The sequence below is a fragment of the Prionailurus bengalensis genome, chromosome D4 (assembly GCF_016509475.1).
Source record: "Prionailurus bengalensis isolate Pbe53 chromosome D4, Fcat_Pben_1.1_paternal_pri, whole genome shotgun sequence".
Lineage (NCBI taxonomy): Eukaryota > Metazoa > Chordata > Mammalia > Carnivora > Felidae > Prionailurus > Prionailurus bengalensis.
Window position 1 is genome coordinate 26550227 of NC_057359.1, and position 24802 is coordinate 26575028.

The 24802-nt window shown below is 37.7% G+C and overlaps 1 protein-coding gene across 3 annotated transcripts in view; it reads right to left on the bottom strand.

Annotated features, from left to right (window-relative positions):
• Window positions 1-24802, bottom strand: part of AGTPBP1 (ATP/GTP binding carboxypeptidase 1) — a 165495-nt gene that overhangs the window by 67972 nt on the left and 72721 nt on the right. For all 3 annotated transcript variants that reach the window (XM_043566592.1, XM_043566591.1, XM_043566593.1), the window contains exons 12-14: window positions 17737-17834; window positions 12589-12705; window positions 1220-1935 (exon numbers count right to left, since the gene is read on the bottom strand). In XM_043566592.1, coding sequence (XP_043422527.1) covers window positions 1220-1935; window positions 12589-12705; window positions 17737-17834 — 931 coding nt within the window. The remainder of the gene's footprint in view (window positions 1-1219; window positions 1936-12588; window positions 12706-17736; window positions 17835-24802) is intronic.

Below are 24802 nucleotides of genomic sequence, written 5' to 3' on the forward strand. Positions count from 1 at the left end.
AAACATTCTGACTTGCTTTTCAGAATACCCCATCCTGCTAGGACACACCACACTGACTCATCACTCTTATCAAGTCAAATTCACTGGTTCAAGTATGGCTGCTACATATGTGTTTCTTCCAGTCTTAATGTCACTTGAAGGAACAAATGCAGCTCCCCCACAGTTCTTGTGGGCATCTCCTAAGGAGAAACTGAGAAGGCAAACATGAGCAGGCCAAACTTTGTCCCCATCACTGCAACTGTTCTCAGGGCTGCAACTCTGAACAGTGCAGTGTGTGATGCAACCAGTGGATGCCTGGGCACACGCCCACTCCCACACATCTTTCCAGCAAAGTGAGTCCCTGTTCTGATGCTATGTTGTATGTGATTCCATAGCTGTGGGGTCAAGTAGCCAACTGGTAGCATTAAATGTATACTAAGTTGCTAAGTAAAATGATTAATTTATACTATACGTTAAATATTTAAAAAATCAGTAAGATACAGTTGTTGCTTTAAAAAAGCCTACAGTCCAAGGAAAACCAAATGCCCACAGCAGTGTCTTCCTTTTATCATTACATACTATACTTGTAAGTGCATGTACATGGTTTTAGGTACTGGTAAACCATCATCACAAAACCCTAAAATAATCACTGAAAATAGTCAAGTTGCACCACAAATGTACTTATATGCCAAATATTACTAGTTGGCAATAATGAATACTATTTGTAATTTCTAAAATTAACTGGCAAGATTTAAGAACTATAGCTACTGTTTTTATGAATCCCATATTTTCAACCCGAGTATTTCTAATTTCAATTTTTATAACAAAATAATACTGTCCACATCTCTTTTTAAATCATACAGATTCAGATATATCTAAATCAAGTTCAAATTAAAATCAAATTACTAAATAAATATGTATTACTACTAATATTTATTGAAAGTTAGTAAATAATCTGTACTTTCAGATTCCATAGGAATAAAAAAATTCTAAATTTCTAAACTGTCCTATGGTCAGGTTTATTATGTTGGCTTCATGTGAATAAGTAACGAGCTTAGAAAATACAGTAACCCCTAAGGACAATTTTAAAACAGTGCAAAATTTCCAAAGCAGGATAAAAAATTATAATAACTTTAATTCAGAGTACTTTTCTTCCTAAATACCAAAGCAGTTTTTTGAAGTACGTCTTATATTCTGACAATGGTCCTGCTTTAAAAGAAAGAAGAAATCTGAAACTCACCTTTGTACACCGTAAGGTCTTTCTAAGATAGGCTCTTTGAATGGAGGTGGAATGTGACCAAAATAATCAGGATAAGCCACCTCTGAATATTCTGGGACAGACTTTGTATTTTTCACAATCTCAATATAGAGATCTGAGTCGTGGAGTGTGGGTCCATCTGAGACTTCCACTGATGTCTGTTCCACTGATGAAGTAGACTCTGTATCTTCATCATCCTCAGTTTCAACTCCAGTACAACAAAGCTTCCCTAGCTGAACTGTTCTTCCCTCAAACAGAACATTTCCGCAAGCAGCCATGTGTGGACAAGCTTTAGTGCACGTAAGGACAGTGAGAGGGAGACTGTAGTCCTTCTTCCCTCCTGCGGTAAAACCCGGGCCTGTCTGAGAAGGAAGATTCTGCAACGTAATTCGGTCCAATGCCTTCACAATATCGTTGTTTAGGCCCTGGGTGGAAGAAATAGTTCTATTTTGATCACCCGGCTGCTGTTGTGATGTTCTGCCATTATCTTTCATATCTTCTTTTGCCAGATCCATACAGGTAGGTTTCTTATCACCTTCGTCTCCTTTAGGAGACACATGCACCTTCCTTACAACTCCTTTTCTTAAATTGCCTGAATTTCCAGATGCTTCGTCTCCAGCTGTAGGAACAACAATAGGGCCGCGTACTTTCCCCTCAAATACAAAAGGCTTTGGTTCTTTGGAGATTAAATCATAGTCCTTTGAAAATAAAAAAGACATATGATCTTTTAGCTGTAAATATTAAAATGTATTAACAAAATTAAGACTATATTCATTGCATATGCTGCTTCAGAATCTAACATTTGAAAATTATAAAGATGGAGCGCCTGGGTGGCTCAGTCGGTTGAGCATCCGACTTCGGCTCAGGTCATGATCTCACGGTGAGTTCGAGTCCCGCGTCAGGCTCTGTGCTGACAGCTCAGAGCCTGGAGCTGCTTCGGATTCTGTGTCTCCCCCACCCACCCATCCCCCTGTTTCTCCCCCACTCACGCTCTGTCTCTCTCTCTCTCTCTCTCTCTCTCTTTCTCTCTCTCAAAGATAAATAAATATTAAAAAAAAAATTTTTTTTTAAAGGAAGCATAATAAACGTTGAAAAAAAAATTTTTAAAGAAAAAAAAAAAAAGGGGGGCGCCTGGGTGGCGCAGTCGGTTGGGCGTCCGACTTCAGCCAGTTCACGATCTCACGGTCCGTGAGTTCGAGCCCCGCGTCGGGCTCTGGGCTGATGGCTCAGAGCCTGGAGCCTGTTTCCGATTCTGTGTCTCCCTCTCTCTCTGCCCCTCTCCCGTTCATGCTCTGTCTCTCTCTGTCCCCCAAAAAATAAATAAACGTTGAAAAAAAAAATTAAAAAATAAAAAAAATAAAAGGAAGCACAACACCCAAACTGTTACTTCAACAACTACAGTGTCTGTTTTGTACCCAGCAATGTTTCAAGCTCTTAAGGCCCATCAGCTTAAAAACAAAAACAAATCTTCTTCCCTCCTGCCGCTTACATTCTTTGATGGAAGGAAGGGCGAGGACTGTCAACACAAGTAACAAACATGACACAAATATGTAATATGAAAACTTAATAGACTAAAGTGTTAATAGCAAGAAGAGGGGGGAGTTGGGTACTGTGGATGGCGAGTGCCAGAGGGAGGAAAAGTGGGCTGCAATTTTAAATGCCATGGATTAGGGAAGCCTGAGAAGATGATATATAAGCAAAGGCAGGAAGGACTGCCATCCACACGCCCTAGAGAAGAAGGGTGCTTGGTGTATGCAGAGAACAGCAAGGAGGTTAGGATGGCTGGAACAGAATGAACAAGATGGATTCTAAGATGTAAAAGAGGACCAGATACTGTAGGGCTTGGCTGGCTATTGTAAGAATTTTGGTTTTTACTGTGAATGACACTGGAAGCCAGTGGAGGGTTTAGGGAAGAGGAGTGCCATGACACAGGACTTACACTGAGAAAAAAAAAAACAGAACAAAATAGAACCTGTAAGTACAGAGTGTCTTAACCACCTGAAGTACAGGGTTTCTTAACCACAGGGGTAAGACATTTGATCTAAATAATTATTCTTTGTTTGGTTTTGGTTCTATGTTTCAGGGGCTGGGGCTAGCAAGATAGGGGGCACCATCTTGTGCACGGTAAGATGTCTAGCAGCAACCCTGGCCTCCCTCCTCTGTACACGCTAGATGCCAACAGTATCCTCACCCATTTGTGATCACCCAAAACGTCTCCAGACATTGTCAAATATCCCCTGGAGACAAAATCATCCCAGTTGAGAACCACTGCTCTAGTGTCCTTCTGAGAACAGACTAAGGAGGGGAGAGTAGAAACAGAGGACAAATTAAGAGTCTGGGCAAGTTGGTAAGAGGGGGTTGGATTCTAAATGCACTGTGAGGCAGAACTGACATGATACTGTAAAAGACCAGATACAGGACAGAAGGGACAGAGAGGTATCATACACAGTGCCCAAGTGTTTGCCTGAATAAATGAAAAGCATCAGGAGTTTAGCTCTGAGATGTTAAGTGTGAGCTATTCACAGCTAGCCAAGCATGTAAAGTAGGCAGCTGGACATATATGAGCCTAGAATTCAGAAGAAATGCTCATCCAGAATATTTAGATCTGGGAATCATTAGCATACAGATATCATTTCAAGCCATGAGGCTGGAGATCTTCAATGAAAAGAACTAGAGAAGAGAAGAAGACTGAGCTTTGGGTCACTATCATCTACAGAGGTTGAGGGGATGAAAATAAAGCTTTAGAGGAGATGGAGAAGGAAAAGCCAGTCGGGAAAGACAAACACCAGGAAAGAAAAGTGTCCTGGAAGCCAAGTTTAAAAAAAGGATGTCGCTGACAGGTCAAGTAGCCTTTTCCCTTTTTACACTTACAAAAATATTTTTTGTGTCTATATCTTATATAGACTCTACTAAAGAAATATACCACAACTGATTTAACTTTTATTCTACTGTTGGGCATTAAATCTTTTATTCAACAGAGGATTTAAACAAACATATAAACAAAGTATATATTTAAGCCATTTCCAAAATTTTGCTATATAAAAAAATCTGTAAAGAACATCTTTTTGCATAAAACTTTTTGTTTAGGATGACGTCCTAAGCACTGAAATGGAATTACAGGGTCACATAACTATAATCAATTTTAATGTTTAATACAAATTCTCCAAATACTCTCCAAAAATACTTATCCAAGTGTACATTCCCAGTACCTGTGTATGTGATTATCTATTTCAACTGCTCTCTTCCTTGCCAACATCAAGTACTATAGTTTTAAAACACTTTTCCAAAAGGGACAGATAAGAAGTACTGTCTAATGCTATTTTAATTTGAATTTCCCTATGAGAAAAGCAAAAAAAAATAAATAAATAAAAATCTATACATCTGTTAACTGGTTTAATTCTTCATAGGTAATTTATTTGTTCTTGAAATACAGGGTTTTTCTTATATTGCATAAATTCCTACATTACACACACAAACATCCCAATCCTCCACGTAACCTATCTTTGCAAATATTTTTCTGAATTTGCAATTCATCTTTTAACTTTAGCTTCTTTATACACATTATGTGGTAAAAATTAAGAATCTTTTCCTTTGTGATTCATTCTTTAAATACCCACTGCATATAAACCAAGGACCTTAAGACGATTCACTCTCAGCCCCTATACAATGTCTAATCCAAGGAGATTAGACAGTGGAGGCACAAAGGAGGTAGTAGAGGTAGGTGGCTCTCCATTAAAAGTGTTGAAAGCAAGTAAACTTGCATTTAAAAACTCTGTTGATTTATAAAGACTAACATACAAAGAACACTGCTACATAAGTCGTATTTTATATTGAGATGTCATTTTGATCCAGGATGTTACTGATGCTGATCAGTATGCAGCACCTGAAGCTTTTTCATAAACAAATAGGGGTATAATATGAAAGCTGCTTTTCTTAAAGAGTAAAAGTACATTCCATGTACATAAATGAATTTAAAACAGTAAGTTGAGGCAAACAGTTAAGAGGTTTTATTCTTAGAACAGTAAGTTAACCATAAATATTTTATTTTATTTTATTTTATTTTAATTTTTTTTTTTTCTACGTTTATTTATTTTTGGGACAGAGAGAGACAGAGCATGAACGGGGGAGGGGCAGAGAGAGAGGGAGACACAGAATCCGAAACAGGCTCCAGGCTCCGAGCCATCAGTCCAGAGCCCGACGCGGGGCTCGAACTCCCGGACCGCGAGATCGTGACCTGGCTGAAGTCGGACGCCCAACCGACTGCGCCACCCAGGCGCCCCAACCATAAATATTTTAATGTTAGTTTACTCATCTATGATCTGGGGTCATGCTGAAGTGAGAAAATGTCCCCCTAAGTACAATTGAATGCATGAGGGAAAATAAAAACTAAAAATAGTAATTTCATCTACAATCTTCAGATCACCTTTATAATGTATTATGGGCCCATTTCTCCTGAAATACCTTAAACTGAAGTGGTCTCCCCTTTTTTGGAGCTTTTGTAGTTAATTTTAATTTTGACTATGGTTTGGAAAAGAGGGGTTGCCTATTTAGATAGGAAGGCTAGTTTTTCCATAAAACAAATGTTTATTTTATGTTAAAGATACCACTGTACTTGTTTTACACTATTTGTATACATGTGGTGGTATTAATGCTGAACTGTAAAATATAAAATTATAATGTGACCCCAGGCTAGATATCCACCCACAGAAACACTTACAATTGTTGGATATTAAAATATTTTAAGTACCACAACAAGTGGATAAGACAGCAAAAATAAAGAGCAAAGGGTAAATGATGACGGGATCCCAAAGTGGTAAGACTAAATGGCTTTCACTTGGAAAATATTTGCTAAAACAGGAGACCTGGGGGTTTAGGTTTTCCCATCTCAGAGTATAAAGAATAGAAGACTATCCCAGAACCTGCATAAGGTGGGGACTCTACCAGAAGATCCTTCTCCCATAAAGATAATACCCCCACCAGAAAACAAACAGCAAGGAAAACCAACTGTCTCAAACCTGGGCACTAAGAGAATGAAAAATACCACTACCCATAAGTTATAAATTGATCTCAAAAGCCTGCCATCACATCACACAGACTGCAGCCTGAACTCACGTATCTGAGTGGTCCAAAAACCCTTCAGAAGGAATGTAACCTATTAAGAGTGCCTGTCAAAAGTAATAAACAACAACTTCTGGAGTTTCTGCATAAGTTCCACAAACAGAATTGTAAAGAAAATGACCAGCTCATAGGGAAAAAAACAAAAACTAAAATACAACTAGAAGAGAAGGAACCAAAACAAACAGATGTGGAAAAAGATCTGCAAGAACTTCAGACACTAATATTATAACACTAATTAAATGACTATATTTAATATGTTCAAAGAAATAAAAGACAAGAAGTTTAACAATGATGAAACAGATTTTTTTTTTTAAACCTTCCAAACCCCCCCGCAAAAAAACAAATCTGGATGCCTAGTGGATGCTTGTAACAACCAATCAGAGCCAAAAATAAAATTAGGGAACTGGCAGACTGTTTTAAGGAATGTAGTTGACTATAGCATAGAGAAAGAGAAGGAAAACATGAAAAAGAGTTAAAAGATATGGGAAGAAAGTAAAAAAGTCTATGTCCAGGGGCGCCTGGGTGGCTCAGTCGGTTGAGTCCAACTTCGGTTCAGGTCATGATCTCACAGTTCATAGGTGTGGGCTTGAGCCCCGTGTCAGACTCTGTGCTGACAGCTCAGGGCCTGGAGCCTGCTTCAGATTCTGTGTCTCCCTCTCTCTCTGCTCCTCCCCCCTGTTCGTGCTCTGTCTCTGTCTCTGTATCTCTCTCTCTCTCAAAAATGAATAAACATTAAACAAAAAAGTTTTTAAGTCTACATCCAATTAGTAATGCCAAAAGAGAGAAGAAAAGGGAAAGAGGCAGTATCTGAAGGAGAGATAAAGAGTTTTTCCAAACCCTAAATGAAAACAACTCAGAGATTCCAAAACACAGCAAATCCCATATAAGATTTAAAAAAGAATACCTGCCCTTAGTCAACATTATTGGGAAACTGCAGAGCAGGAAGCTAAAGAAATGATCTTGAAAGTCACCAGAAACAATGTGTTGTACAGTGAAAACATACACTTCCTATACATACTACCCAGCAGTTTCACTCATAGGTATCTACCCAAGAGAAATGAAGGCAAATTTCCACAAAAAGCTTTTTACACAGGTGCTAATCTCAATTTTATTCACAGTGGACCCAAACTGCAAGCATTCCAATACTCATCAAGTGAACAGATAGAGAAACCATGGTACGTTCATACAATGAAATATTACTTAGCAATAAGGAAAGAGCCACTGATATACACAGTAACATCAGTGAACCTCAAAACCATAAGATGAGCACAGAAACCTTACACCAGAGCACATTCATGCAGGATTGCAGTGACGAGAAGTTCTAGAACAGGCAAATTAACCTACAGTGACAGAGAGCAGATCAGCTGTTACCTGGGCAGGAGATGAAGAGACTGACCACACAGGGGCCCAGGGAGATATCTGGGGTGACAGAAAGAATTTCATTATCTTGGCTGGGTGGGTAGTTGTACAGTAATTCATCAAAACTCACTGGACTTAAAGATGAGTAATTTACTGCATGTAGATTATATTTCAATAAAGCTGATTCCTAAAAATTATCCAGAGAAAGAAACTAACTTCAAGAATGATTACCAAGTAAAAGCACTTTTACAGACACACTAAAAGGTGTATTTCAGGCAGAAGGAAAGTAATTCAGACTAAAGGTCTGAGAAACAATAAGAAATGAAAAACAAAATAGTAAAAATGTGAGTAAATCTTAAACACTGAATGTAAAGCACAAAGCAGTACCATACACAATGATTTTTTAAAAGCTAGAGTTAAAATGTAAATTAAAAGTGTATACACTGGTTTGGGAGGTGATGATACTTAAAAGTATTCCAAGTTTCCTTTTGTAATTAAGAAAAAAAAGAAAGGTCCTGATTAACTTCTGAATAGTAAAAACTTACATCAAGAGTAACTAGAATTTCTGCATGTATGTCAATACTCAAACTTATACTTTAAAGGAATGAAGTTTATTATATGTAAATTACACCTCAATAGAGCTGATTAAAATAAAAAATAACAAGACTGTAGAGCTTTCAAATGAATACGCGTGAAAAAGTGAGACAAAAAACAGTCAATCCAAGTGAAGGCCAAACAAAAGACAAAGATACACAGATGAAACAAAATCTGATCTCATAAATATAAATCTAAATAGAGTAATAGTTATATGTAAATGAACTGAATGCTCCAGTTAAATGGCAGCCTCAGACTTTTTAAAAATCCAACTGTATGCTGTTTAAAAGATACATGTCTAAAGATATCAAAAAGTTCAAAGCAAAAGGCTTTAAAAAGATACCGGGCAGCTCATTAAAATTAATTTAGCTACATTAATAACTTTCTAAACTTTTTTGCCTTAAATGTCTTAGAGACTTTATAGTATCAATAACTTTATAACCATTAACAGTTCATTTCAGAGGGAACAGAAATCAATATATACTCGTATGCCTCCAAAAATATTTAACAAAACTGACCTACAAAACGGAGACACATTTGCAATCACAGCGAGACATTTCTAACACATTTTTCACAGTAATTGATAGCACTGGAATAAAAAGCCTTAAGTACAGAAAAGATCTTCTCAACATGATGAACAATCCTGTCACAGTGGCCAAACCCACAACCGTGCCTAACAGGTGCAGAATTATTTTCAAGGGTACAAGAAGTAGTAACGAAAATTGACTAAGTTCAAAGCCATAAAAGAAGCCTCAAAAAATTCAAGAGATTCTAATCATAAAGAATGTCCTCTTCTGCCACAGTATGCCAGATAAATAAAGAGATAAGTACAAAATTGGGAAAGCCAACTTTCACATTATCAACAGATGAAAGAAAAAAATCATAATGGAAATAAAGTTTCCAAACAAAGATAATGAAAATACTAAATATCAAAACATGTGTAATGTAGCTAAAACAGTAATTAGAGGGAAATCTGTAGCTTAAAATTTTAAATACAGTACTAAAAAAGAAGACTAAAAATTATTGCATGCCTATCTTAAAATAATAACAAAAAAGAGCAAAAGCAGGAAAATCAAGAGATGACACTGTGAGCCTACCATTTAGAAATACGGGGATTAGTGTCAAAAACATGCTAAAAGTGATGGTAGGAAACAGTAGTGGGAAAGGGACCCAGTTTTCCTGATTAAATTAGGTAAAGCTATGTGACTCTTTAAACTCTGTCCATACATAACTTTAATAAAAATTTAAAACCAAAATAAAAAGAGGAAAAAAAGAAAAACAAAACTAACAAAAGTCCATAAGGCAACCGTCATCATGCCACCACAAATACATGAAAAAAGAGCTGTGACAATTCAGAATTTTGACACTTCCCATATTCTGCCATTAAGAAACAAAAGCAAATAAAACTGTAACTGTCACTATGAATAAATAATCATAGTTTTTTTTTTTTTTTTAATTTTTTTTTTCAACGTTTATTTATTTTTGGGACAGAGAGAGACAGAGCATGAACGGGGGAGGGGCCGAGAGAGAGGGAGACACAGAATGGGAAACAGGCTCCAGGCTCCGAGCCGTCAACCCAGAGCCCGACGCGGGGCTCGAACTCACGGGCCGCGAGATCGTGACCTGGTGAAGTCGGACGCTTAACCGACTGCGCCACCCAGGCGCCCCAATAATCATAGTTTTAAAAAGGTCCCTCAAAAGTCTGTTGATAATTACTTTAACACTTCTACAAGTTGCCTTCAAATGTATTCAATTTGCCTCTATCTGGCCACTGAATAGTAGCCTTAACACATCTGGAAGCAAAGTGGGTGGTGTTCAGAATTCTAACAAATACATCAAGTAATTTTAAACTCCAATGGTTGATACTGAAAATGACATGTAAGTCCAAATGGAAAAAGTCATTTAAAAAGTTGAAATTAATTTCATTTGTGTTTAATATCTCATGATCTGCCAGTATCTGATAAGATGATGGCTGAAAAAATTCTTTCAAACACTTCTTATCTGGAACCAACCAATATTTTTAATTCTCTAAAATGTATCACTTAAATCTTGCTGCTTAGATACAGCTCCAACACACAATTCAAAAAATAGAGATTAATGTATCCTAAAGATGCATTCATCTGAAATTTAAAAATGAGAAAGACAGTCAACTGCCAACACAGCTACTTTAGAAATAACTGTCCAGTTGTGTAAATAAAAGATCATGTGCTATTCCTGTAACACATGCCACAGAAATACAGTTAACTATTCTACACTATACTTTGTGGCAAAATAGAGAACACATTGATAAATACGTATTAACTGAAATACTTGAAATAGCTTCTTTTACTTACACATAATAAAAAGGAGTCAGTTACTTGAGAAGACTTTTCAGAGCACTTACACTCTGACAAACCCGTCTTTCCCATCCGGCCCTGGCCAAGTCAGACCACAAGTAGGAACCCACTTCTATGAGCAGCCAAATTAAAGGACAAGCTGACCAGCTGTTAGGGGCCAAGCAGGAAACCATCAAGGGTAGCCTATTCTGGGTGATGAATTAACAGGCAGATATACAAGAACTCACCATCGTAGCCTACAAGAAAGAAGTAGCCTGCGAAAGAATGAAAACCAAAATCCTGGCCTTGACACCCATTAAAAAATTATTTTTCTTTATTCACACATCAAAACTCCTACCATTTTTAATCATGTTATATAGTTCCTATACACACATAGAAAAGAAAGAAGAAATTCCTTCCCAAATTCCTTCTGCAGTATTTTTCTGCTTTGAGGTAGCACTATCTGTCACCTCCCAGGTGTTATTTTTAAGCAGTTCTTAGCTGGGCACAAAGATGTTTAAAGAACAGCCATACATCTAGTAGGTTCAGTACCCTTTCCCAAACGCCTCCTCCTGTCTTCTTCTTTTTCTCTTTTTGACAAATACCATTCTCCTTTACTCCTGCCTTCTTTCTAGTCCGCCTGATTTTAGAGTACCTTCCAACATCCCTCAAATCTTTGCGAGCACCGAGGAAATGGCGGGGGGGGGAGGGGAGGAAGGCAGCGGGGAGCAACTAGAGGCTGTTCCTATTGCGTCCCAAGCTCGTTAAGATCCCAAAGAGAACCCTGAAGAATGAGCACAGTGAGTGTCAACACCACTAACCCGGATTGTTTCTGATACGCACAGAACATACAGTACAGTGCTGTATACGTATTTCTCTTCCTTATGATTTTCTTAACGACATTTTCTTTCTTGTAGCTTGCTGTATTTGTACGAACCTGGTATATAATACATACAACATACAAAATGTGTTCATCAACTGCTTCTATTATCAGTAAGGATTCCAGTCAACAGGAAGCTATTAAGTAGTTAAGTTTTGGGGGAATCAAAAGTTATACATGCACTTTTTACTCCATTCAGAGACTGACACCTCCAACCCCCACATTTTTCAAGGATCAACTGTATTTCTTTTTTTATTTCTCATACATAACTTCATATTAAAGTCTTTTTCTTTAGGCAACTAAGAATTATAATGGAAATAAATGGGTTTATGGGGTATGGGACTTGTAGTAAGAGCTGAATAAATCTGAGATTATCTGGTTCACCCTTTATTTTACAGTTTAAGATTCTGGGCAATTTCAGGGACTTACTCAAGGACCCACCACAGCAGGCAGCTGAGTGGGAATAAGAAACTAAACCTACTAATCACCATCAATTCAATCAGGTTTACTTGCTACGTAACCCACGCTATGTACGCGCACTCCAGTAAATAAATGAGGGTAAGAAATGTTAACAAGAAGTCACTCTCCCTGTGAACCAAATCAGATATAAAGACTTTAAGTTGTCCTCCCCACCCCCCACACCCCATCCCGTTACATGGAAACCTCCAGCCAACACAACAAGCAGACTACAGTTTTAATTTAGCACTTTCTTAGCTCTTGTCTCCCCTTCAGTTGGATGCAACTGCTACAAAGATGACTTTAATGTCAGATTCTGAAATGCCATTTTAAAGATTATTTTTTTACAAAGAGTAAGAAACTATGCCAATTAAAGCAATGAGCCAAAGTGATGAAAAAGTTTTAAGCCAGCCCAAAAACTAAATGAGCTGGTCCCCTCATTTTATAAATAAGCAGTTTGCAGCTCAGAATGCTAAAGCAGCAGTCCAATGTCACTCAGAAAGGCAATATTACTTTCACATTTTAGAAACAGGAAGGAGAAGGAAACCAGTGATCATAGGCCTAAGGAAGAAAAAAAAAAGAATTTTTTCTTAAAATCAATTAAGATGCTGTATTTTCCATATTTATACCTGAAAATCATCAACAAGCTCAGGGAAAAGGTGTTCATACATTTTAAGTTCTTCTATCGTTCGTCCTGGTTCCTGCTGGGGTTTTAGCTTGTTAATATCCGTTTCAATATCATCATTCTGAAATAATAAAAATGTCACCAGTTAAGAAAAAGTTACAGAATATAATTCAGACTAAAATTTTCCAAATTATTAATCACATGTAGAGAATAATCACTGAATAAAAGCTGTATAAATTAAAATGTGCTTGTATTTTTGCTTCATTGTTGCACATTTCATTGTTTTGGTTGTTTTACTGTGTTAAAGGTTACTCTAATAGAACACAGCATTTGGGCACCTCAAGATGGAAAACCTAGCATCAAGATCCAGACTAAAGTATGCCCTCCTGAATTGTCAAAATTTTATTCACATTTAAGGGCAGTAAAACTTAAAACTAAATTGAAAAATATAAATACAAGATAGTGGTGGTGATAATCATAACATTTACTAAGCAGTGAAAATGTGTAAAGCACTAAGGGTTTTACATAATTTAATCTGCACAAGAACACTATGAGGTAGATAGCATTATTACCTCCATTTAACTGAAGAGGAAACGGAGGTAGAGAGAGGGTTAAGTGGCTTGCTCAAAATCACACAGCATGCAAAGAGAACACCCAGGATGTAAAATTCATCATTGATTTCAGAGCATACACTGTTGCTCGATGGAATGCCTCAAGACAAATTAATGATTATACCGTCCTCTTGTATTCCTTGGTCAATAATTTCCCTTAGAAAAGCTCAGTGTCACCATTCACTTTGTTTTTCGGGGGGAAAAAAGTGAAAAGTTGAACAACAATCAGAAATGATTTTCATGCCCTTTTAAGAAAGAAGAGGGTAAATTTAAAGGAGAGGTCTGACCTTAGGAAAACAGGATATGCATCCAGGATTAATTTTATCTGTATCTGCTCAAAGGCCAGAAGTATGCTGTGACAGAAGGACAAGTGTCAGTTTACCTACTACCCAAGCTATTCTCACCAAATGTGGCCTCACACAAATACAAACTTACCACCACCTTCACTGAAAAAGAGAGATGTAAGATTTGTCTGCAATGGGCATTCATTTTTAACTTTGCATTTACCTTACTATCAGAGTGAACTTACTTTTAGCCTTAAATTTATTCTACCATGCCCCAATTCTTACAATACTTTCTATACGTGTATATGCATATACACATAGTCTCCATAGACTCTATGTACATATTTCGTATTAAGTAATTTAAAAGGAAAAACATACTATGTATTTCTCATATTTTATATTCAGGAACTTAGCTATCCCTTGTATAACCAACAAAAAGATTTTCTCCATTGCCAGAAATAATAAACACTATGTGTATTTAAAGAGTATCATGATAATTACTGTATCACTATTATATAATTATTAGTACTTGAATATGTAATTTCATGTGTCTTCAAATTATTAATTGATGAATCAAAATATATAATTTCCTTGATTGGCACCTAATAGAGAATGCTTTTAAAATAAAAAGTTTACATGGGGCGCCTGGGTGGCGCAGTCGGTTAAGCGTCCGACTTCAGCCAGGCCACGATCTCGCGGTCCGTGAGTTCGAGCCCGGCGTCAGGCTCTGGGCTGATGGCTCAGAGCCTGGAGCCTGTTTCCGATTCTGTGTCTCCCTCTCTCTCTGCCCCTCCCCCATTCATGCTCTGTCTCTCTCTGTCCCAAAAATAAATAAACGTTGAAAAAATAAATAAATAAATAATAATAAAAAAATAAAAAATAAAAAGTTTACAAAAGTATTCTTTCTCTAAACATACTAGAATTCAATATTCAATACTTTGTGAAAATTAAGCCTTAGAGATTGGCTCTCTACTTTCAAAAAAATAATAATAATTTATCTGTAAAACAGCCATTGTGGACCAAAAAAACTGTACTTTGAGAGGTCAACAGCAGGAAATTTTGTGTTTTGGTTTAGGGAAAAACAAAGATGAAGAGCTACTGACAGCCTCAGGGAAAAACAACAACAACAACAACAACTGTCTATCACTCCTTAAAGTTCTTCTAAAGTAAAGGAGAGGGAAAAAAACACATTGAAGTGTGTATACTGACAAGTCTTGGCTATCTGGAAATGAGTCTTCTAAACCTCCAGGTTTCTATAAATGCTCCAAGCAGAATCATCTGGGGTAAAGAGAATAGAGAATGGGATTGCTATGGTGAGGAAAAAAAGAGTCTCTATGAGTATAAACACAATGGAACACAAATAAATATTAAACTCAATGCACATCAGGTTCACCTGACAAGGAAAGAAGTAATGGGATTTAGAATAAAAGGAAAAATTAAGTTTTACTAAATATGTAACTGCCAAAGACAGTAAGAGGCAGACTGTGGTAAAGAAGAAAATAAGATAATAGAACTCAGCAGTTTCAAAGAGTCAACAATTCTGTAGCCCTTTAAAAATAAACAAATAACATTTGGGTATAGCATGGTGGTAAAGAAAGCTGACATTCACATCCGACTGCTTTATTCTGAATCCTGTCCCCCCTCTTATAAGCTACATTAGTAATCTTTTTGTGCCTCCTTCTTCTGATTATTAGCCATGTAAAGCAGAGGTAATTAATACCATGTAACTTAGAGGACTGAGATGAGGCTTTAGAGTTACTATATGTAAAGAGCATGGATTAGCATAAATGGTAAATTCAAGTGGTAACTAGACTGACCATGGTGAACATTTCATAGTGTCAAATAACTATGCTGTATACCTGAAACTAATAAGATAGTGTATGTCAACTATACTTCAATTTTTAAAAAAAAGTACAGGCGCCTGGATGGCTCAGTCGGTTAAGCATCCAACTCTTGATTCCGGCTCAGGTCGTGATCTCACGCTTTGTGAGTTTGAGCCGCACATCGGGCTCTGTGCGGATGGTGCAGAGCCTGCTTGGAATTCTGTCTCCCTCTCCACCCCTCCCCCAGTCATGCTCTCTCTCTCTCAAAATAAATAAATAAACTTTAAAAAAAATTAAAAACAGCACGGACTAACATAAGATTGGATGTTCAATAAATTCATTCTATTATTTTTTATTATTACAACTGCTGTGTTAAGGTAAAGTGGGAGAAATGTGAGCAATCATGGACATTCCAGTGAGTAACACAGCCAACAACTATATTTTCCAAAGATGTGAATGTCACAAAAGAGAAAGAAATATGTGGAAATGTTTTAAATTAAAGGAGATCTAAGGGACAAGATAATTAAACACAATACCTGATGTTAGCACTAGAGAGAGGAAAAAAAAAATACTAGAGAGAGGAAAAAAAAAGTCATAAAGGACATTTATTAGATCAGCTGACAGTCAAATATGCATGGTAGATTAGATAAAAATGTTCTATCAGTATAAACTTATGAAGTTAACAACTGCATTGTAGTTATGTAAGAGAGTATCATTATTCTTAGGAAATATACACTGACATATTTAGGGGTATAGGATCATGATACATAATATACATAACTTTACTCTCATATGATTTTTTTAAAAAATTTTAAGTAATGTATTCATGCATCTACACTGACAATTTCCAAGGAGCAAAATAGAATCATTGTTATAATTCCTACTGAGTTCTATTTTCCCACCAATCTCTCTGTCTTTACATCTGTAGTGATCCCAATAACAGATATTTTAATGAGGACCCTGAATCATAAAGAATGAATTATACTCAACATACTATGTTTTTAATAACATGGAAACATACAGCACATAAAAGTTTCTATCAAAATATAATACTTCAAATCATAAATTTAGTGTCAATCTGAAAAATTTTACTATCCTTCAACACTCACTTCCCAAAGAATCCAAACAGGTGATTTTTCCTATTATCTAAGGAACACTTTACATAACAGAATCTAAATTCTCATCCCATAGTTCTTTCACTTCCATCAAGTCCCGAACCACAATCACACAGTTAGCCCAGATTTTTTGCCTTGACCATCAGAGCCTGCATGGGTTTTCTTCTTTGTAGCTTCTTGAGGTAAGAATGTAGACCATCATGCTGTCCAGATTGGCTAACTTGACATTTCTGCCAAAGCCTGCCTTGGTGATCACAGTTGGTGATAATAAAACTGGTTCTCCATCTCCTATTAAGATGGAAATCTCAGGGTGCCTGGGTGGCTCAGCTGGTTAAGCATCCAACTTTGGCTTAGGTCATGATCTCAGGGTTCATGAGTTGGAGCCTGTCGGGCTCTGTGCTGACAGCTCAGAGCATGAAGCCTGCTTCGGAGTCTGTGTCTCTCTCTCTACCCCTCTCCCACTCACGCTCTGTCTTTCTCAAAAATAAACAAACATTAAAAAAAAAATTAAAAAAAAAAAAAAAAAGGTGGAAATCTCCCTCCAATATCTTAGATTCTATCTCCAGAGGGGGTCAAATATGCAGTGTACCCAATTTTGATGTAACATTTCAAGACAAAAAGGTGCAAGCAGGCAAAGGTCAAATGAATCCCTCCCCATATGCCAAAAAAGCACTAAGTTAAACAGCTGAAAACTGAAAGAGTTAAACAGATACTTTTCCAAAGATACTAAAACCCCTTCTAACACTAAATAAAGCAAATATAGTCACTATACTTCTAGGGATGCCACCAAATTCTGAAAACTCCCCTGCCTTTTTACTTAATATCACATGACAATATTTTTTATCTAGTCTCAATTGAATAAATACTTTTGTCCATTTTCTTCTCCAATTACCTGAAACCTAAGAATCATCATGTAGACCCTAATTCTTACCAAAGAGCCAGCAGTTACAGATTGTTTTCCTACTATTTTGATATCTCCAAAAGATTGCTGAAAGAGGAACAGGTTGCCACTTAGAGTCTCAAACCACTTTCCTTCAAACTCAGATTTCCTTAGACTTTGAAACCTAAGCCAGATGGGTTACCTGAGGTCATCATGGCCAAAGAGAGTGAAGGTAAGTTATTCTCACACCCTTTTCAGACCAACGCATTCAGAACAATATTATTTTCCCTTTCATTAATTCAGTGTCCACCCTCATCATAATAAACAGATGGGGACTACATGAATTAATCTACCATTAAGCTATACCTACCTCCCCAACCTTTGTTTTACAACTGTGGATACAATTTATAAAATCGACTAAAGATGGAGTCACACTAACCTTAAAATTTTGATCTACGTCATCTTCATTTTCAGTTTCATTTTCGGCTTCTAAGTCAAGCTCATCGTTGTCATCACTTTCATCCACTACGTCGTCCACTGTGACACAAAACGCACTATGAGTAGGTCAGAGGTAAGCATTCTGCAACATGCACATCCGAAGACAGGGTGGCACAGACATACCACATCGGTGTTTCAATCACCAAAGGAAAAGTTAATGAAATGCCTCATTAAAAATGTCTCTAACGCTGTTGAAAAACCTAGCAGATAAAGTGAAAGTGCTTTAAAATTTGAAAAAGCACTGTAAAAATGCATGGGTGTTTTTACTGATGTTCTCGGTTTTTAAAAATGAATAATGTCTTCTGTTGCAACAGCCTAAATGAAACATCTTATTTCCTGTACATGACAAATTTCAAGAACTGCTTTCATGCCTTTATCAACTGACTTCCCATCTATTTGTTTCAATGGCTACCATGTGCCTTAGATAGTGCCATGTGCTGGGTATTCTTTTAAATATGTGTAAATATATTTACTCCCTGTCTGCAGGGAGCTCATGAGGTTAAAGAGCAGCAAAGAGTAAACAGATAACTACAATACAAAAGATTTATGTTCATGAAGGCATACACGTAAAACAGTTATGGGAATATGAGGGTGGAATAACTGCAAACTGCTTGGGGTCACGGGGCTATGAATGATCGCCTCGCAAAACAGGTAGTGATTATGCAATATCCTGAATATCCAGAAAACATGGCAGCTTTCTAGGTGAACATAAGGGTGGGTGAGTGTGGCTTTTAAGAAAGATGAAAACAAAAGGCTGAGATGGTATCTTTGGGAAACAGCAAGTGTAACTAAACTTGTATGCTTGGAAAAGTACTAAGAAAGGCAAATAAGAATGAGAACATGTAGGGCACACAGTAGGCCAACTAGTTTAGATTTTTAGCCTCTGGAAGATAAGCACTGAGAATTTTCAAGAAGAAAATGGCTTAATTCAACTTGAAACTGTTCAAAAGATCATTCTGGTGGGTGAGAGGGAGAACATATGTGGAGGGGGACCATATAACTGGAGACAGTAACTGTCTGACCAATATAGCAGGAATGGGGATAATGAGTATACATTAGAGAAAAACTCAGGGAACAGAATGTAAAGAGACATGAGGACCATGGCTGTAGGAGAGACAAGGAAAGAAGAGTAGAGTGCTCAGGTGAGTAACTGAGTGCTTTAAAACAAGATAGAGAATATTTTAAAAGAATATTTTGGGGGGTGCCTAGGTGGCTCAGTTGGTTAAGTGTCCAACTTCGGCTCAGATCATGAGCTCATGGTTTGAGGGTTAGAGCCCCGCATTGGGCTCTGTGCTGACAGCTCAGAGCCTGGAGCCAGCTTTGGATTCTGTGTCTCCCTCTCTCTCTCTGCCCCTCCCCTACTTGTGCATGCATGTATACTCTCTCCACTCTCTCAAAAATAAACATTTTTTAAAAAAGGATATTTTTCTAAACTATTTAACTCTATTGAGGAAGAAATGGCCAATAAAATTGTATATATTAAAGTATACAATGTGATGATTTGATACAAATACACAAGGCAAAATGATTACCAAAACAAAGATAACTAATACATCCATCACCTCACACAATTAACATTGTCAATAGTGTCTGTGTGTGTGTTTGTTGTACAAATGCTTAAAAGCTCCTCTCATGAATGTCTAAGTATGCAATGCCATATTAGTAACTATAGTTACCAGGCTGTACACAGATTCTCAGAATGTAATCCTCTTAAACTGCAAATCTGTATGCTTTGACCCCATCAACTAATTTATCACTCTCCTCACCTGTGGCACCCAACATTCTATTCTCTGTTCACACAAAATCATTTTTTGTGCTGCTGGTTTTTTTTTTTTTTTTTTTGGTTTTTATTTTAAGATTCCACATATAAGTAATACCATACAGTATTTGTCTTTCCGTCTGGTGTATTTTACTGGGCATAGTGCCCTTCAGATACATTCATGTTGCAGCAAATGGCAGGATCTCCTTCCTTTATTTTGGCTGAATAATATTCAAATATATATACATGACAGAATGAGAGGAAGGAAGGAAGGAAGGAAGGAAGGAAGGAAGGAAGGAAGGAAGGAAGGAAGGAAGGAAGGAAGTTTTATGGTCTTTTATCCATTTATCTATCTAAGGACATTAAGTTCATTTCTAAATCTTGTCTATTGTGAATAATGGGCATAGTGCCCTTCAGATACATTCATGTTGCAGCAAATGGCAGGATCTCCTTCCTTTATTTTGGCTGAATAATATTCAAATATATATACATGACAGAATGAGAGGAAGGAAGGAAGGAAGGAAGGAAGGAAGGAAGGAAGGAAGGAAGGAAGGAAGGAAGGAAGTTTTATGGTCTTTTATCCATTTATCTATCTAAGGACATTAAGTTCATTTCTAAATCTTGTCTATTGTGAATAATGCTATAGGGAATATGGGTGTACAGATCTCGCTTTAAGATAATTATTTCAATTCCTTTGGATATATATATACTCAGGAGTAGGATTGTTAGATCATATGGTAGTTGTATTTTTAATTTTTTGAGGAACTTCCATACTGTAGCTGTACCATTTTCACAATCCCACCAACAACGTTAAAGAGTTCCATTTCCTTCACAACCTTGCAACTACTTCCCATGTCTTGTCTTTTTGATAATAGCCATTCTAACAGGTGTGAGGTGATACAGTAAGTGGTTTTTATTTCCATTTCCCTGATGATTACCGATGTTGAGTACTTTATCATATACTATCAGCCATTTGTATGTCTTCTTTGGGAAAATGTTTATTCAGGTCCTTTGCCTAATTTTTAATTGGATTACTTGCTTTTGTACTCTTCAGCTGTGAGAGTTCTTTATATATTTTAGACAGTAGCTCATTCTCAGATATATGTTTTGCAAGTATCTTCTCCCATTCTGTAGGGCAGTAAATTGAAATTAAAACAGAATCTTTTTAGTTTGTCAAAATACCACTTGTTTATTTTAGCTTCCATTGCCTGTGCTTTTGGTGTCCTACCCAAGAAATCACCGCCAAGACCAATGTCAAAGATCTTTTTCCGTAAGTTTTCTTCTAGAAGTTTTATAGTTTCAGCTCTTATAATTAAGTCTTTGATCCATGTCAAGATAGTCTATTGTGAGTGGTATAAGACAGGGGTCCAGTTTCGTTCCTTTGCATGTGGATACCCAGCCTTCCCAATACAATTTATTGAAAACAATGTCCTTCCCCCAACTGTGTATTCTTAACTGACCCCATATGTGTGGGTTTATGTCTAGGCTATCGATTCTGTTCCACTAATCTATGTGCCTGCTTTATTTGAGTACCATCCTGTTTTGATTACTATAGCTTTGTAATAGTTTGAAATCCAGAACTGTGATGCCTCTCTAGCTTTCTTTCTCAGGATTGCTTTGGCTACCGGGGGGGTCTTTTGTAAGTTCCATAAAATTTTAGAGTAATTTTTTTTATTTCTGTGAAAAATGCCATTGCAATTTTCATAGAGATTGCATTAAATCTGTAGATCACTTTGGGTAATACGGGAATTTTCACAATATTAATTCTTCCAATCCAAGAACACAGGATATCTTTCCATTTATTTGTGTCTTCTTTAATCTCTTTCATCAACGTCTTATAGTGTCCAGTGTACAGATCATTCAACTCCTTGGTAAATTTATCCCTATTTTGTTTTCAATGCTATTGTAAATAAAGCTGCTATCATCTCTTTCAGATAGTTTATTAGGTGTATAAAAATGCAACTGATTTTTGTATATTTGATTTTGTATCCTGCAACTTTCCTGAATTCACTTATCAGTTCTAACAATTTTCTGGTGGAGATTTTATATATATATATAAAGACTTTATATATATACATATATATATATGTGTGTGTGTGTGTGTGTGTGCGCGTGCATATATATATATGTATATATATATATATGATCATATATATAAGATCATTTGTATATACAAGATTTAAGATCATCTGCAAACAGATAATTCTACTTCTCCCTTTCTGATTTGGAGGCCTTTTAATTATTTTTCTAGCCTAATCATTATAGCTAGGACATCCGGTATTGTGTTGAATAGAAATGGCCAGAGAGGACATCTCCGTCTTCTCCATAATCTCACAGGAAAAGCTGTTAACTTTTTACTATAGAACACAATATTAGCTGTGGACTTGTCATATATGACCTTTATTTATTATGATGAAGAACATTCTCTCTATACCTAATTTGTTAAAAGAGTTTTTATCATAAAGGATTTGAATTTTGCCAAATGCTTTTTCCGCATCTATTGCAATGATCATATTATTTTTATCCTTCATTTTGTTACTGTGGTATATCACATTTTGATTTCTGGATGCTGAAATGTTCCTGCATCCCAGAGATGAATCCCACCTGATCATGATATATGATCCTCTTAATTTGCTGTTAAAATTGGTTTGCTATTATTTTGCTGAGGATTCTGCATCTCTGTTCACACAGATACTGACCTGTGTAGGAGTGCCAACAAACCGACTCCACCTGCGGCCCTCCATCTTGGTCATGTCCAAGCAATGCCTCCCTCAGGGCCCAGTGGAGGTTAATGTATGCCCTGACCAGAACGCAGACAGGCTTGCTCTGAGCTTCCCTAAAGTGGTGCACAGATGGCACCATTTTGGATAACGGGTAGAGATCCTCCGGCGCACATATAGTGCCACATTAGATAACTACCCTTTGACCTCACCACAAATGCCCCTCGCTCCATAAAAGCTGTGGATTAAGGTCTGGACTGGGCAAAGAATAGCTGTGTAGCAGCACCTAGACCGCCCACCTGCTCTCCTCAATAAGTTACCTTGAATAAAACTCTGTAAATGGTATGGAGTGGCTTACGTAGTTTTCTTGGTCTCAAAGTGCCGTCTCAGTCTGGAGGATGCACTTGCTTCTTCCAGCCTTTTCGGATTGGCTTGGGTGGGAAAGACTCTCACCTGAAAACAGCTGTGACGACAGAGGCTGGGGAAGATGCAGTATCTTTGCTCCCTGGCAAGGCAGAGCAGCACAGTCCCCGTGCAGCTCCGTCAGCAGAGATCAATGTCAACACTGACTCTGGGGGTCTTCAGGTGGCAGCGGTAGCTAGGGCTGGAGGGTTCCTAAGAGGCAAAAGCTTCTAGGGCCTCCTTGTTCTCCTTGAGACAGACAACGTGGGAGAGCTCTGGGCAAGGGGCTCCCTCTCAGTCCCTGGTCTAGCATGCTAGCACTCAGAGCAGTAGCACAGCTGGGATCCCGGGGTCAGGCACGTGTGGAACCACCGCCATGCCTGGTCCTAGGGCACAGGTGCCCTTGCTGCAGTGGTGGTGTCGGCCGTCAGAGCGTGCAGATCCCTTGTGGAAAACAAGTGTGGGTGTCTGGGGCTCCCCACAGTGACTCCAGCTGGTGGGGAGACGCAGCAGCAGCAGCAGCAGCTGCATGGGCTCAGAGCAACAGCTCCATCCCCAGAGAGTAAATGCAGCAGGCAGGACCCCGTGCAGCTCCATCAGCTTTGGTGCAGACCTGGAAGGCCTCAGCAGCAAAGGCGACCGACATCCACAGTGCGAAGGCGTCCTGGGGTTCTCCCGCTTCTTCCCCCCAAGGTGAGGTTTCTCTGAAGGAAACCCCACCTGGCGCTGCGCTGGTCTGGACTAAGAGATGGGGTAGTGCAGAGAAAACACTTCCCATACTTCGCTCTGTGGCCATCCTTGGATTTTGAGCTCTTCAGGGTTTTAAAAACACTCTTTCTCATATATTTCCATCACTTTGTGGTTGGTTATTTATTGTTTTTGCTGTGTTTGTGGGGGTGATGAGCATTAGGACCTCCTGACCTTCCCTCTAGCTGACATCACCTTCTTCAAATTCCTTTGGACTTCCGTTTCCAATGTGCCTTCTTATGGTGAAGATTACAAACTTCTCCCTACCTCCCAAGTGTCTGTTCTCTCCTTCCCCTTAGTAACAGAGCCTCTGAGGTTTTGCTAGAGGTTATTGATTCCAGCCTCCCTCACAGTGGTTATAGACATATGATAAGTTTTTAGCCAAAAGTATGGGAGGCAAAGTGGTAAACACAAAATTCCAGGCCACATTCTTTAGAAAAAAAATTGCCCGTTCCAGTTTCTTTCATGACCATTTTCCACATGTACTTGAGGAAACCACCATAGGAGATGATGAAAACAAAGAGAACTGTTTCCTTTGATGATCTGTGAAACAGAGGCCTACTGCCCAGGCTTATCTGCCCATCTTCTGGATGAATATGTAAGAAAAAACAATCTTCTATCTTGTTGCAGTATAACAAAGCGGCTCTGGAGACAGAATACCTAATTCAAATCCGGGTCCTCTATTTACTAGCCATTTGACCTTGAGCAAGTTCCATAAGTTGTGTCTCCATTTCCTCATCCATAAAATGAGTGTTGCTGGGAGCATTATACAGGCTAATACATAATGTGCCAGGCAAGAAGTATGTGCTATGAAAGTGTCTGTTACTATTGTTGCCTGAGTGACTATGGTACTGTCCTAGGTCACTCTGTAACAGCAGCTCAATTCATCCTAATTAACACAGTCACCAAATTGCCGTAGGTTCCTTTGGAAATAGCAAAAAATTAACTATTCGTATTACATATATGTAGTAACCTGGGTCAACGTATGCCAATGTACTAATAGCAGTTAGCCATGGATAAACAAGGGAAGAACTGACATTCAGAGAATGAACTATAAGAGAGAAAGAAAGGGACTGAATTCAAGAAAGTCTACTGCAAACAAGAAAGATGACTGCCTGGATAGGGAGGAAGGAAAGTGCAGTTCAGTATCAGAGAGAGAATGTTTTTAATTTTTAACCAAATCTTTCAAATATTTTCCTTTACACGTCATTTTCCTTTGGTTTTCTGTTCCAGATGTGAAATGTCATTTAGCTTAGAGTGTCTGAGGCCTTCTTTTCTATTCTAATGAACAATATCAATCATTATAATTATACAATTAAAATCAGGGAATATAAATCAATCCTTGTTACTCGGTCTTCAAAATGTCCTTGGCTCATTTA